The 16,251-nt window shown below is 30.2% G+C and overlaps 2 protein-coding genes across 2 annotated transcripts in view; both read right to left on the bottom strand.

The window, feature by feature from the left end:
• Window positions 1-290: 290 nt before the first annotated feature.
• LOC143046776 (uncharacterized) lies at window positions 291-3,050 on the bottom strand. The gene is made up of 2 exons (XM_076219852.1): window positions 1,342-3,050; window positions 291-597 (listed from the first exon to the last, which is right to left on the bottom strand). Exon 1 carries the CDS (start codon window positions 2,636-2,638, stop codon window positions 1,376-1,378), a length of 1,263 nt encoding a protein of 420 aa, XP_076075967.1. The 5' UTR covers window positions 2,639-3,050; the 3' UTR covers window positions 291-597; window positions 1,342-1,375.
• Window positions 3,051-5,933: 2,883 nt separating this feature from the next.
• LOC143044931 (uncharacterized) overlaps window positions 5,934-16,251 on the bottom strand; it is a 54,181-nt gene continuing 43,863 nt past the window's right edge. The window contains exons 7-11 of the mRNA XM_076217192.1: window positions 13,798-13,932; window positions 12,618-12,804; window positions 12,020-12,117; window positions 10,659-10,887; window positions 5,934-9,812 (exon numbers count right to left, since the gene is read on the bottom strand). Coding sequence (XP_076073307.1) covers window positions 9,606-9,812; window positions 10,659-10,887; window positions 12,020-12,117; window positions 12,618-12,804; window positions 13,798-13,932 — 856 coding nt within the window. The 3' untranslated portion in view covers window positions 5,934-9,605. The remainder of the gene's footprint in view (window positions 9,813-10,658; window positions 10,888-12,019; window positions 12,118-12,617; window positions 12,805-13,797; window positions 13,933-16,251) is intronic.

Here is a 16,251-nt window from a genome sequence, read left to right as displayed (position 1 = left end):
ACAAAACTTAAGTTTTATTTTGAATTTACAGGTTTACGTGTTTCGGCGTTTTTATATGCTGGAACAATAATTCCAATCTCAAGGTACCTATTGGTTTACTATTGGTTTACTTTATATTAAGTGTTGGCGATGTTTGCCTTTTATCGTCTGTAAGTCATACAATTAATTATTAGATCCACATCCAGACAACATATTTTTAAGTTATGTCACAATGATGTTTTATCTCGAAATTTGTTAATATCAAAACAATTATTTACATATTATCTATTAATATTAGAAAATACAGGTTCATTATATTAGTAACTAATAACACAATTACGCAAACTTAGCAATATAAAAATGTAACAGCATTAAAAGGTTGAATAATTATATTTCCTGACATGCCTTTTCAATGTAATCGAACAATAGATTTTAAAATTGAATGCATGACCTTGGTATACAATTGTTTTAAATGACATAACCCAATGCCATTGATACATATTTATTCAATTTGACAATATCTATATAACAAACATTTCTTCTCCTTTTACTCAAATACCCTGTTATATTCAGTTTTCTTCATAAAGAAACCCTTCTTAGGAACGAACCACCAATGATCTGAAACAATATGTTATGGTTTAAGTTAGTGTCTAGAGAAGTTTCTACTTCGGTATAATTTGTCTTCCGTTAAAAAAAAGTGACTTTAATAAAAAGGCGTTTTCAGTATAGGCTAGCTGTTTAAACAGAAGAATATAAAAATATATAAATTTAAAAAGGATAAGTCCATAATATATGACAATCAAACGTTTTCAACCAACGGAAATGGTGGAAAACAACTGCCATTATAAGAAAAGATGGGATTATCATGGTTTTATATCTAAACCAACCTCCCACTTAATTAACAAGTGGGTCTGTATTTTCTGCAATAATGTACCAAAATTATCGGTTGTTTCACTTGAACAAATTTGTTTGATTTCTGGAGATTACAAAATGTCATTTTTCAAGATAAAAATACTTTCACATTTTTCGATGCTTATATATTTTGATTTTACTAAAGTATTTTAATTTGAAATCATTTGAGTTGCTTCTCAGCACAGATTATTTTAGTTAAAACTTGAGACGGAAAATATTTCATAATGTAAAAAATGTGTGTTCGTTTTGCGTTAACCAAAGTAAAATAAACCAAACTGTGTGTGTAAATTTAAAATATGTGTACAAATAGAAAAAAATATTAAAATTGATTGTACAAATGAGAAATATATTATAACTGTTTGAAAAAATTAAAAATATATCAAAAGTGTTTGTACAAATTAAACATATAGCAAAACTGTGTGTACACATTAAAAATGTATCTTTACTCACGTTATTTGTAGCAAGTCAAAGAAGTCTCTGTTTATTAATTAAGACATCTCACTTCAATGTTATTATCCAAATTCGGCGCTTCGAATCCAGAACTTTGACAGCGAACCAAACCTGTTTTCCATGCTTCATTCGTTGGGGTTAGATTGTCTGATCCAAAAAAATCAAAGATAGAAGTATCATTCGTTGGTTTTAAATGATATTGATAATTCTCCCCAGATTCAATAGAAAAATATTTCAAATTAAGTTCAGCACATTTTTTTAGGTTTTCAGAACAATTCTGGGATGTTCTGCGACAAGCGTTATATTGTACATCTCCAATCAGACGATAACATGTTTGTGGAAGAAACCTGAAATGTATCCATATTTCTTCTACATCTGCAGTATTGTTTAGATTTAAACAATCTGATTCGTTGACTTGACTAAGTGAAAGGTTTTTAGTTTCGAAGTAGCATTCAGTGTTAACCTTTCGGAAATCAGAATCATTATTCCAAGGAACGAAGGTTTGAATTAATATCTTCAATTTTTCTTCTCTCTCAAATTTTATTTTTTGCAACTGAGATGGATTATTCATTAAAAATGTTAGGTTTACCATTTTCAACCATGCGTTATTTAGATTTGAATTTGTATACTCCGCTTGTAGTTCCATCCCATTTATATATATTCCCGCATTTTCAAAATACCTGGAAGGGTCAACTCCACTAGTTTCAAGTTCAGTTGGTACTTTGAATTTAAAATTCCATTCATCGTCGACATTTTTGAAAGCAAGAATAGCTATTGCAAGAAAGAGAGCCAAGATTGATCCATATACTAATGCAGTAGAACAAAATACACATAATCTTTCTTCTAAAACCTTCTTTGAACAGATTTTTATCATAGCCATGATTATTCGCACTATGCACCCAACTATTAATACAGAAGCTTTTGTTAACTGAATCAAGCTTGGACCTTCCTCTCGACAACCTGCAATCCATGCACTGATGCCAATCTGTGGTAATTCTTCAATCCAGAGTACTATTGCAGAAAGGTAAATAACGTTAAAAGATTTTTTGGGATTGCTTATTTCTAGAAAATCATCCACAATTTCGACTAAGCATGTGCAAATGCCAACAAAACAAAAGGCCAGTGTAGCAGATAATAACCTTTTGTCAATTGGTCCAAACACTATTCCTCTTTCTTGTTTACTCATCTCTATGTAAAACCTCCAGTCACTGACTAAGTCTACAACTTCTAATATTACAAAAATAGAAAAGAAAATCCATTGACAGGTTTTTTTTCGTCCTAAATTACACATCTTCATTTCTGAAATGATATATAATTAATCAGAGGCGCCCGAATCAAAACCGTTTGATGGCTAGATCAAATACAAATCCAAACTCCGGACAGTGATCGTTTCCGTTCCGGAACTGTTTTCCTTTACTCCATCAGTGTAGAGTAGTATTCGGGCCCGTATGCGGATCGGAACTGGAACTGCCGGGGAGTTTGATACAAATCATGAGACCACTGTATAAAAATCAAAAGTTTAAATAAGTGGTGACAACAACTGTTCGGGCCATCTATGTCTTGCTGTAGAAAAACCTTTGCGTTTAAAAGAATTCATTGTTATATTAACAGTAAATTAACGGAGGATAAATGTGTATCAATGACATTTCGTGTTAATACAGGACCACTGGAATGTTGATACATCGGGGACGAAACGACCACCATCAGTGGCATCAACCAAGAGGTTGAAAGAAACTACCAAATGTAACGGGCTTATAATTATCTGGAACACCAGAAACGTTATCGTGTTGTAGATCTCTAGATTTGAGATACGGACAATTGTTAATGTTAATAAAACTTAAAATGAGAATTTATATTTTCTCATCGACTTCTGGTAATGCACATACATTTTGCATTAGCATTGGTTGTCTACAATGGCTAGTGCAGGTACCGTGGTTTAAATGATACCAAAATTCGGTAGTTGTGGTAAATCGAACTTTGTGTATATTTATATTTCGCTTTAATATCCAACATACAATTTAAAAAAACGTAATTAATAAAACAAAATGGAAAGATTAAATACTTGCCTGCGAACCAATTCCAGCAGTACTCAAGGTATTAATCAGTTGAGTTTGTTGAAAAGATTGTATGCAAGTAGGCATAAATGTATATGTGAAGCATTGTGTCGCTTTATTTCAACGTGTCAATAAATGTTTAAGACTAATATAATTTTGTTCAACATGACCTACTGCGATAACATAGAACGGTTAAGAATATAAATATGTAGTGGATTATTCAAAATTAGTAGTGTGCAATAAAAATGTATCGAATTCCCCACTTATAACGTTACGTTATATATCCAAATAAAAGTTCAGTTTAAAAAGACCATATTGTTAAAACTATTTGAAAGTCCTTTGAAATTATCGTTGGAAAACAAGTAAAAAACATGGTTATTTTTGTTAGTTTTTAGTAAAAGAGGTACAATTAGATGGATTACATCACAGGGTGCAGCAGTTATGGAAAAAAACATTAGGTTATTGTTACCAATTCTTCTTCCTTAGCTATTCACATGTTCAGCGAGTATAGCAGCTGGGTCAATATTCGTTATTGTTTCTCAATGGCGGTAATGGTAACGTTTTCTTCTGTAGCTCAGTCCATATCACAAACTTAGATATGTATGATGGCTCGTTTCGAAGCTGAGACATTTTCACATATGTGGTTAAATTTCGGGGTACGGAGTGAGATTACTTTTTCTATGAATTAGAATACCCCGACAACCCTTTTTAACACAATAAGTTCTTTGGAAATTTTATACTTTGAACACAGTTAATTACTCCATAGTTTTTATACATTTATTCTATGTTCCCTTACTTTCCAAATCAACACCAATGGTTAAGCGCAGTCAATTGTTAAAATTGAAAGATAACCAATATAATTACACAGAGATCTTTTTTTATTTACACACAACTTTTAGGGATATTGACCAAGCTAGAGTTACCTATCTCAAATTGATTTTTATAAATTTGGTGGTGGTGTTCTCTTTTCGGTTATAATAGACCTTTCAACTTCAATTGATAATTGGCAAAAGAAGCATCATCACAGCCATACTTAAAGATGGACCAGTTCTCGGTATCAAGAATAATAGCTTGAATACATATGCAAAGTACATTAATGTTCAAACATTTCGGATGAATTTGTAACGACCTACTAAGAAGAAATATATTTGTTCAGTGCCAAGAGCAGGAGTATTTAATGAAACCAAGAAGAATATAAAACAAACCCAAACAAATCGAAGGTTATGGTAACACATGTAGGTAAGAAGAAATAAAGTCACATTCAGTTTTTATATTTATACTTCTGAAATAATAGAAAGAATTGTTTTCCTGAATATTAATATAATTGATCACTTTGTAAAGAAGACATATTGTCAACTTTTAACTGATAAAAAAATCAGAAATCCATTAACTATAAATTATCATTTCAGGAACAATAACTCTATCTATTGAATTTATTATTTCTGAATAATATCTGTATGTTAACACACTTTTGGCTGCTTGATCCCAATTATTGTCACATTAACCTGTTATGTTTGTTTAAATTGCTCACCCCAATTTAACGATGCAACAGAACCATACCCAACTGTCATTCTAGTAGGAGGTTCAGCTTGCTATAAAACCAGGTGTAACCATCATATTCTTTGGTCAGGAATGGAAGATGTTTTTCACTTATTCTGTTATTGAATTTGTCATTTTTATTGACTTCCTCTATTTTAATTTGCCTCAGTTTGGTATTTTTGTAATGTATTTTTACTTTTAACATTTAGACAAAATTTGCTGACAGTTTGATTGTCATACAATTAAGAGGTATAGCTAGCAATAAAACCAGGTTTAATCCACCATTTTCTACATAAGAAAATGACTGTACCAGGTCAGGAATATGACAGTTGTTATCCATTCGTTTTGAGCTTTTGATTTTGGCATTTGATTAGGGACTTTTCTTTTAATTTTCCTGGAAGTTCAGTACTGTAAATTCAGAAATTATTGCATGCATTTATTATTGTGATTTTGTCATTTTAGACTTAAATGCGATTTTAATCTTTACAATTTTGAGAAAAATCCTGTTAAATTCATATAAAATATTTCAAAATGCGAGTTTAAATTATTGCGTTTACAACTCAGTCGCATTTTTTGCAATAATAAAAACCTCGCATTAATTTCTGAATTTACAGTATTTTTGTGATTTACTTTGTATTCGAAACTTCAGAGAAGAAAATTTTGTAAAAGGTTTGAACAAAAAACAAGAAGTAATTGCAAAAGCTCACATGGCTACTAGACCATGTGTGTTTAAAAGTATCGACAACTGATTTTTCAAGCAATTTTCTATATCCAAGCGCCACAACTTCCACAAAAAGAAGGAACTTAATGAAATTTGGCTGGTGGTAGGTATCTATCGAAGTCCATGTGACAAAGAAAAATGGCATGCCAAAATCCAGACAGACAAAACTTTTGATTTTGAATACACTAAAATATCAAGCTAATGCAGTACCTTTAGGCATAGTACAGCAGTTTGTTGTATATCATACTGATCAGGTCAAGGAGTAAAATAATGCTAAATTTTCAAATAAACAATAGTTTATTTACATTTACACATAATCAATTAAACATTAACAGATAAATATACAGTCATTGTATGACCAAACAACATGATTCATATAATACATGTATTTATAATATCACTACAAATGATCATTTAGAATGTTGTTACAACCACAAACTGTGTAAAAATAAATAAGTAAATAAAATGCCTGGAATGAAGATTCATGTGTAAAAATGAGATTGCTTTTAAGGGAAAAAGATTAAGATCTCCTTTTCAAATAATAAATCACAAAGAAGAGCATTTAAAGATTTTCTTTTTTACACAATAATTGGCCTTTTCAGTATCTAAAAGACTATGGGTAATATCATTGTTGATGCACCAAAAACAAAATAAAGGTACATCATTGATTCAATTTCAATTGTTTAAGATGTTTTAACCAATCATAATGTTTTGGTGCAAGTTTTTTTGAAAATATTACCCAGAATGCATCAGACTCTGAAATGGAGAATTGTCCATCTGCATCAAGATTAATCCACACCTTTCAATAGAATGAAAAATGATAATTAACAATTATAACATGATATCCAAATACAAGATTAATTGTACTGATTGGATGTTATTGGGCATGTGATATTTTCTACTATTGTGTGAACTTTTCCTTAGGCAATTAAGAATAAAATAATTCATCTTCTTATGCTGTATTTACTTAAATAAGAAGCCTATTCGAAAATTACCTATCCATTTCCCAGTGCCAAATAAAAGCAATTTTTCATATAACCTTAAACTTTCTATTGGACTGTTGAAACTGTGCAAATTCTTTTAAATTGAAACATGTAAAGATAACATTTTTTCTTAGAAATTGTCCAAAAATGTAAATTTTGACACAAGATTTTTTTCTATATAAACATAGAACTTGGTAAATTAATAAGTTGGCACTCAAATTCAACTCTATATTTGTGGTTGTAAAATATATTTGAAAAAAAAATATATGTACTTTTTTAATAAAAACATGAATTTTTTATGACTGTATAAATACATTTATCCTGACATTTTGATCCTAAATTAAACTACTTGTTTTTAATTTTGTAAAACCTCAACCTAAATTACATATATATGAAAATCTTTGAATTAATGTTCAAATTTCTAAGACATATCAACCAAAACAAAACCTTAATCATATCCTGTACTTTTCTTTAAATCATTAGAAAGAATGTGAGATGCGGATACATAAACAGACACCACATTCCCTACAAAAGGATCTAAACATAGAATGCCTGGTTGTAAATCTGTAAAACAAGAAAAAAATGCCTTTCCATATAAAAATTCTTATTGCACCTTATAAATTGAGGTTATGGGTTATATTTGTTAACAAGATAAGTATATGTTAGATTAATTTATTATAATTAGTACTTTTTATATCTGATGGAATAAGTGACAAAAAATTATATAAAAAAAAAGCGATCTCAAGCTGAAATATTTGAGGAAATTGCAAATTATTATTAATCATTCAAATATCTGGCAGATCATAAAAGGCAAGCATAATAAAACATGCTACAAAAACAATTGATAGTAAATAACTGAACATGTTTGAAAATGTAAAATGATTTTTTGGGAGTAATTTTTCCAAAAATATAGACTTTATTTGAATGATTAATCAAATAGCAAAGAATTACTCCTTAAGAGTTACTCTACTAAAAGGGCATAAACTGCTGATTTCATTACCACCAAGTTGACTCAAACTCTTTCATAGTATTCATAACATACTAAAAATGCCAAATTTCCCTAGTTATTAATAATATACATGGAATAGTAATTAAATGTCAGTATTTAGTTTGCATTTTAGACTAGACCCCATCTAATTAACTATAGAGATGACAACCTCCAGCTAAAGGTAAAATTATAGACTACATTACAAGCAGATACAAATGAGATTGAATTTTTGTCTTGCAAGACAATAATATATCAACAAACTCAATTGATAACTAATAAATTAAACATTGACTTTTTCAAATATTAACAAACCAACTTGAAAATTTTTCAAATAAACAACAATTTCATGGAATGCTTAAAAAAAAAATAGTACAACATAAATAGATATACTTTATAGCAAATATCTTGTATTACTCTTTATATTATCACAGGAACAAGGAAGTAAAATAATTGAACGAGAGATTCTTGTTATGAACAGGGTATACATCAGTCTGGCAATATTACACTGAAACAACAACATTTATGGTAAGGGCTATTCCATTAAAATGTATTTGGGAGGGTAGGAAGGGAAGTTTAATTATTGAATGTGGGTCATGGTTCTTTTTTCAGTATGAGTTTGTTTACTTTGTTCCCATTATGCAAAATAAGCTTTAAAAAATGGTTTTCATGGTTGAAGGGATATTTTGAAAGTGTCTTCCTACCCTCCGCAAAATATTTGACTGGAATAGCCGTAACAGGTATGTAAACAGGCTATCTTTTATAAATTGTTTGCATGGAACTAGAAAAAATTGAAATGCCTTTGAATAAAACTGTATCATCTATAATATTTACTGATATTTAAACAGAAATTACAGAATAAATAAAAGTCAAATTATTGATCTTTAAGCTTCAATTTACGCAAATTCAACACTTAAATGCTAAATTAAAATATAATTCTAGTCAGTGGATAACATATAGTTTGCCTGTTATCCCCCCTTTTTTTAACAATTTACAGAACATTCTATGCAATTCATATGTAAGTTCAAAACATGAAAAATCAAAATAAATATCATCTTTGTATATAGCTATATATTCCTCAATCTATCAATATTAATTTGCACTGATTTCCCCAACATTTTTATCACTAGATGATTCATTCAAAGAATTTCAATTTAAAACATAACATCACATTCATAAATAATTTCCCCTCCCCTAAATGCACAAACTATAATATCAATATATTCATTTAAATTATTGTAGAAGGCAATATACATAAAAATAATAAGTGTCAGGTATCTACATTATATCCTTGAAAGCATTTAACTAGAATTCTTGATAAGCAATGAACAATGAGTTAATATGTATAACAACAATACTATTATATGAACATGTATATAAAGATGTATTTTATAATGAATTCTAGCACCAAGTTGTGCATTCTTTTTTCTTTTTACAAATATATCTGTACAATGTGTGTTTAACAGGTGGAATACAAATAACCTTTTTATTATGACATTTTTTGAATTCATAAATGAACAATTAATCAAATGCTGTCTTGAATAATAAAAATGAAGGGAGGCAATTCACTAAGTGCAAAGGGAGACAAATTACTAAAATGAAGGGAGACAATTCATTAAAAATGATTTTAAAACTATATCCATCTCATTGTTTTAAATAGTCATCTCTTTTTTGCTTCATAACATGTTCTATTTTACAGGGAATTAATGATTAACAACATAATATCAAAACAACTTGTAAAAGTTCAACCTTGCTAAAATATATTTCCGTTTCCATTCTTACCTCACGGAAATTAGTGTTGTAATTGAAATATACTAATAAGGCATTAAAAATAATATTGCACTAAAAATACCCTAAAATTAAACAAATATTGCAACATAATTTAAAAATGATGAACGAAAAACTTAAATTCATGTAAGAATAAGTCATGTTCCAGTAATGTTAGTCTCCGACAGGTGACTATCTGGATTTTTGGTCAACAATCACTGTCCTGGCATACTGTGTAAAACATGAGTAGGAGATGTTGGGTTGCTATGGTAAGGACAAATGCCATCGACATGGTTACCCGCACATTCCACAATAGGTACATGTCCACTGTCCCACATCCCAGGTCCACATAGAGAACAAAGTCCATGTAGTGTACATGGTATCTTTGGTATCTGACGGAAGTCATGTAGCAATCCTCTTGCCTGAAATTATTAATTTGAATAAATGGATAATCCATAGAAAACAAGAATGTGTCCCCAGTACACGAATGCCCCACTCGCACTATCATTTTCTATGTTCAGTGGACCGTGAAATTGGGGTAAACCCTCTAATTTTGGCATTAAAATTAAAAAGATCATATCATAAGGAACATGTATACTAAGTTTGAAGTCGATTGGACTTCAACTTCATCAAAAACTACCTTGACCAAAAACTTTAACCTGAAGCGGGACAGACGGACGAACGAACGAACAGACGGACGGACGCACAGACCAGAAAACATAATGCCCCTCTACTATCGTAGGTGGGGCATAATAAAAATTCAGATATGTATATCAAAGGGAATAGAACATTGTGAAATGACAAATAACAGCAACGATTTCAAATGATTTATAGCACAAAACAATTTGATAACCATTTTAATAAATTTGTGAAAAACATATGGAATGTTTGCCATTACAAAAAGATGAACTGTGAGCTGTTGATCACTAAAGATACTCCTGCTGGAAGTATGTGATTAACAGGAATTTGATCAGAAATGGATGTGAAAACATGTCACGGAGCAAGGCAAGCTCACATGAAGCTTAATTTAAACATCCTTGTTGACTATGTTCGGGTAAAACCCTGGACTGAATCAAATTAACAATATTTTTCAGAATTTATTCAGTTTCAGTTTAAAATCCAAATTAGGTAAAAACATTGATAAAATCTTAATAATTCAACTTAAATTTTATAATGTTCATGGAAAACAAAAGAAATCTGCATAAAATAAATCATGAATTTTAGACCTATAAAAGATATGAAAATTCACAAATCAAATTAATTTTTACCTTTCTAAGCACAAGATCCCCATTCATGTGCATGGCCAGACTACTGAAATGTAGAAGTATCTCGTCTGATGGAAGTCCTTGGTCAATGACATCATCGCCATAGATACTCACTATGGCAACACATATAAACAAATGGAAGTAATCCGTCTGATAATGTGACCAACAGGCCTCCCAAATTCTCAATGCATCAATTTCAGGAAATTCTCTTTTGAAACATAATAAAATCCACCTGTTGAATAAATAACTGCATAAATAAATTCCTTTTAAACTTAGTGACTTTGAGATGAAGAGCGGCAATAAAATTTCTGTTCCTTTGGTTTTTGTGTTTCTTGCTGTGCATGTACTGATTTTGTGCTATGGATGGATACCCAATATCTTTTGTTTTTCTATCAGTAATTTATACAAGCAAACTGTACAATCAATGGTAATCATTGCCAAGAATCTGTCTGGTTTAAGGGAGATAACTCAATTTGAAAACAATTATTTTTATCGACAAGGACGATAACCTTTCCTCACTCCATATGGGAATCATATGGGGTCACTTGTTAATTTATCATATGCGATAAGATGCACAATTAAGGGGTTGAACACCTGCTGTTTTGTAAAGATAACTTCAGTGAAAACCAATACCAGATGTTATCTATAAAATAATTTTGTATCATGTTTTCTGTATTTTGGTGCAGTTTGTTAAATTGATTGAAGGCGTGATTCCGATATTGGCAATTCTTCATCTTGACAATGTCTGAGCATTTGGGTTTACAATCTTGGTTCTGGTTGATACAGGTAAGATATTGATAAAAGCCATATGATATTCTCCTTTTATCCATTATTTATTGAAATCACTGTACTGTGACCTAAAGTTGTTAATATCTGTGTCATTTGGTCCCTTGTGGAGAGTTGTCTCATTGGCAATCATACCATATCTTCTTTTTTATTTGTACTGATTTGTTTTCCAAATTATACATAAATCTATTTCGTATAATGTGAAAGTGCTTTAATGGCAGTGTACTAATGTTCATAAAACTTTAAGTGAATCAACCATTTATTTTTATACCCAATATATGCATATTTTCTACTTATTTGTAATGTCCAGTGTTTGAAGTATGAGTTCATCTTTTTCTGAATCTATTCAATAGATTGATTGTTTGTGTTTAAGCACCATTGCCCATATTGTGATGGTCAGTTTTTGTAAGTAATGGATGCCAGAGTGCCTAGTGAGAACAACTGAGGATCAGAAGTCAAACTGACAATCTAAATTAATTAACATTGGAGTCAAAAGTACAATCAACGTGCAGAGTTTTGAAACACAAAACCTCTGTGTTCACAAGCGTAGATTTTCTTGCATATTTTAAAAGCTGTACCTGTGACAAAACAGGAGTTCCATAGCATCTTCACCAAGTCGGTTTAAGTGGTAATAAAAATCAGATTGCATCATCCGTAACAATTCTTTGAGGTAATTCTGAAATTCAGAAATATGAGATTAATTATTGGAATTTCAGAAAATGGTACATCAAAATCAAAGTGCAAGTTTGTATGATTGCAATACTTCAATAATGTTGAATATCTTTGAAATTTCATAAAAAAAAGAATTTCTAATATTTTACAATAAGCACTGTTTATCATCTCTGATATTTTTTACAAAAAATTACCTCTGCATAGTTTTTTTTACATTAATATAATTTTTCATGTACTGTGGATTCATTTATTTTCGTGAGTAACAATTTTCGTGGATTGAGGAAAACATGAATTTTCATGGATATCTAATTTCCTGGTTTTGCCAAAATCTGCATACATTCATTCCTATGGAAAAATTTTAATTTGTTGTACATTGGAATTCCTGGTTACTGGGTAATCACAAAATTCCAGTAACTTTGAAATCCACAAAAGTTTGTATCCAACGAATAAAAAATCAATCCACAGTATCAGTTTCTAAAGTCAATGACGAATCTAAATGCATACCAATTGTTTGTCCATGTCATTGTCTTTTGGAGAACTGACAAATAATGTCCTCTGCATCAATCCCACAAAGCACCAGTATGCATCAGCCTCATTCTGGATTTCTGCCAAGACTGGGGCCAAAAGGTCAGACATTCCTTGTGTGTAGCCAAGTTGTGGATTTGCAACTGCATAGTTCAATAAAATATTTCTGAAATGAAAAAAATAAACTATTTTACTCAAGCATGTCAAAGGAATGGAATTATCTCTCTTTGTATGAAAAATAAAGTTTCTCAAATGTGATGTGTAATTGCAAAAAAAAAAAGGGTTTATTTCATTTGTTATGATGAATATGGTACACAGATAAATATACTGTAAATTCAGGGCTTTTTTGTGATCTTTTCAACATTACAAAAATTGCAAATGGATATGTTTCGCAATAAAACAAAAACTCACATTTTAAATTTAGATAGCATTACTGATACACAGCATTACCTTGTTTATAATCAATCTAGCATTTTAGTCCATTTAAAATTGTACAACAATTGTAAAAATAATCACAAGATAAATGCAAACAAAATTTTCTAAATTTACAGTTATTGATGTAGGTTTCACTTCGTAAATACGCCTGTTTCACTAGCAATGCCTCTTTTTGGGGAGATATACTTGACTCCGCTGAGAAAGGAAATTATTAGTCAGTAAGATCAAAGGAAAATTTCGTAAAATAGCGATAATTTATTTTATTTACATACTGATTCCTAGATATGATCTCTATGTTTCAATTCATAGAGACATAACTTCGGAATGTAACCAGTATAAAAACACATGGTAGCAACGAAAATTGAATTCTGAGGAAAACCTAAAATGAAGGTAGGGGTGGTATAGAATTAAAGTAAAAGTAGAACATTTTAGAAATTTAGGGCATACATGTATGAATGTTGAAAATATGTTGCACATTCCTATGTTTTGAGATTTGAATAAAATAGTAGAGCATATTAATTTTCTTTTCTAGGATATAATTTTTATTGAAACTTAATAGTAAAAATTGGCGAAGTTTTAACCACAAAGGGAATTCTTTTTGAAAATTGCATTGTCTATACAGGTATTTACAGAAGTACAACCTTGAATATTAAAACCAATCATGTTTTTTGTTGTTTAAAAATGTCAAATGACTTTAAAACAAGAGGCCTAGGCAGCTACTTACTGTAAAACTTCTATGTTAGGGTTATCTTCCCCTTTGAAATAACTATGACTCCTGTCTGTACGGATTACATCCTTCTCTACGGTTGACTGAATTCTTCTCCAAAACTGTTCTTGTTCTTCATCATTCATTGATTCTCTATATAGTAAAATTGTTGAAAACATTATTTGTTTATATTCAATAACAACCCAAGTTCAAATGTGTGAATTCTTACCAATGATTTAAGGTCGAGTTGCAATAAACAAGTCATTTTATCATTTTTATAAGATTTTTGCAACTGTAACAGAGACGGATTTAGGGGGGGGCAGGGGCCCAGCCCCCCCCCCCCCTTTTTGAGAAAAAAATTTGGTTGCTTATATAGGGATTTACTGAAGCGTGAAGCAATCGGGCCCCCTCTTAGGCAGCCAGTTGGCCCCCACTTATGAAAATTTCTGGATCGGCCACTCTGTAATATGTTAAACCAGACCAAAAAATTTTGCATTTATTTACTCATGTTTCTGACATATTATTGAATTCCTTTAAAAATTAATGTACAATACTCAAGAACTCAATGAAAGATTTTCCTCAAATTGCCTTACTGGGTGAAGAGAAGGAAAGATTTTTAAGATAAATTTGACATAGTTTTTAACCGACTTTATGAGATTATATGAGCTGTTTCAAGTATCTTTAGGGTTTTCATCCAATAATATCTTAGCAAGTTGATTTTCAGTTCAATTTAAGAATGTTGAGCTCAACACTTTAAAAAAGTTGTATGCAAAATTGAACAATGTTATTAGACAATGTTAGACAATGTTAGATAATGTTAGATATGGTTTGATATTGATATATATATAAAACAAAGGCAAAACAAAAGAAAACCATGGAAAACTAATGTCCTAATTGAACTCTGACTGATGAAGAATTGAAAACAAGCAAACCATAAATTCACCAAGAAAATAAATAACTCTTTAATCAAGTTAAAAGATGGAAAAATTGCAACTATTTACTTAAAGGGGCACTAGCTACGAGATATATAAAAAATCTAAATTTTGATTTTTTTCTGTTCAATCAATAATGAAAGTGAAATAGTGAAATAACAATTCTCTTTTTGCAGCCAAAAAGGTTCAATTTTGTCAAATTACGCTAAGAAACATTGATAATTAGTAATTCACTTGCAAGTGAATGAGCCGACCTCTTTAAATCCGTATTCATGTGAACTTCAATTTAACCCCTAGCTAGAGATTGACAACGCATGCATTGTACGTGTACTGCTTATTTAAAGAAAAATAATGTCAACAATGAAAGTGAAACTACGGTAAATCATTTGATTACTAATTCGATGCATATAAAATCATTTCTTATACGGTTAAAACAATGAGAAACATCTATTTTTAATCTATAAAATCAAATCAAACAGACCTATAAAAATCCAATCGCACGTGTTGGTTTAATCTAGTCATATCTTTATTTATGTTTACATCGCTTATATGGTCATCTGAGGTCAAATCGATAGGTAATTAGATGGCGTCTGGACCAAAATACACAAGAAACGAACCTATATATTGTCTACCCCATGCTCTGTAAACTGTTTATTTTAGACTTTTGATAGTTTGGATAAATGTTTTACATTGTTATAAATCAAATATGAGAATTTTAGTCAAATCGGTGACCATGAATTTGACAGCTAGTGCCCCTTTAAGCTATGAATTTAAGTGTTTAGTGATGGGTTGGTTTTGTTATTTATATATATATCGAACGTAAATCTTACCAAAATAGTTAATAGAGAACATAACAATAATTCATGCTTAGTTTTCAAAAAGATGTTCTTTTATTCTACTAAAATTGACAGATTAACTTTGAAAAGAAAATGAAATATTATATTTCTTTCCAAAACACAAGTGATTTGTAGGCTCAAAGATTTCATAATATCTATCATTACCTTAATTAGAAACACGATTATTTGAAAATGGATCATTCAGTTTGAAGTATAATCTTGTTTTCCACAAAGAATTCTAAGGCCTCAAAAGGATAGTATGTCTTTTGATGAAGAGAAAACAAAGACGAAATCACAGCTGAGGATTACATAATAAAATATTTTTGTGACCACGTTTTTGAAAATCAAAAACAAAGCAGGTGTTACATTTATCAAAAGCAAATTTCAGCTTAAATTAACGATATGTTTCTATAGTTTGTACTTCGTATAAAATATGTATAAAGCTTTGCTAGTGTTTTTTATCATTAAAGCCTTCAGATGTTATTTAAATCTTAAAACACAATTAAATAAACTGTTGACACAGAAATATGTCTTGAATTTTGAATTTTCGATAGTATAATGGTGTGTTAATATATGTACATGTAGTAAAATAGTGACATTAAACATGTAAACTGTGCAATGTTTTAAAGTCAATAAACCAAGACTGAAAGTGCAGGGCCATATAATCCACATGGAAATGTGAAATGACAATTCTTATAAAACTG

This window comes from Mytilus galloprovincialis, chromosome 9 (assembly GCF_965363235.1).
Source record: "Mytilus galloprovincialis chromosome 9, xbMytGall1.hap1.1, whole genome shotgun sequence".
In the NCBI taxonomy this organism is placed as follows: domain Eukaryota; kingdom Metazoa; phylum Mollusca; class Bivalvia; order Mytilida; family Mytilidae; genus Mytilus; species Mytilus galloprovincialis.
Note: the sequence above shows the minus strand (reverse complement) of the source record. Positions and strands in the feature narration are given on the sequence as shown.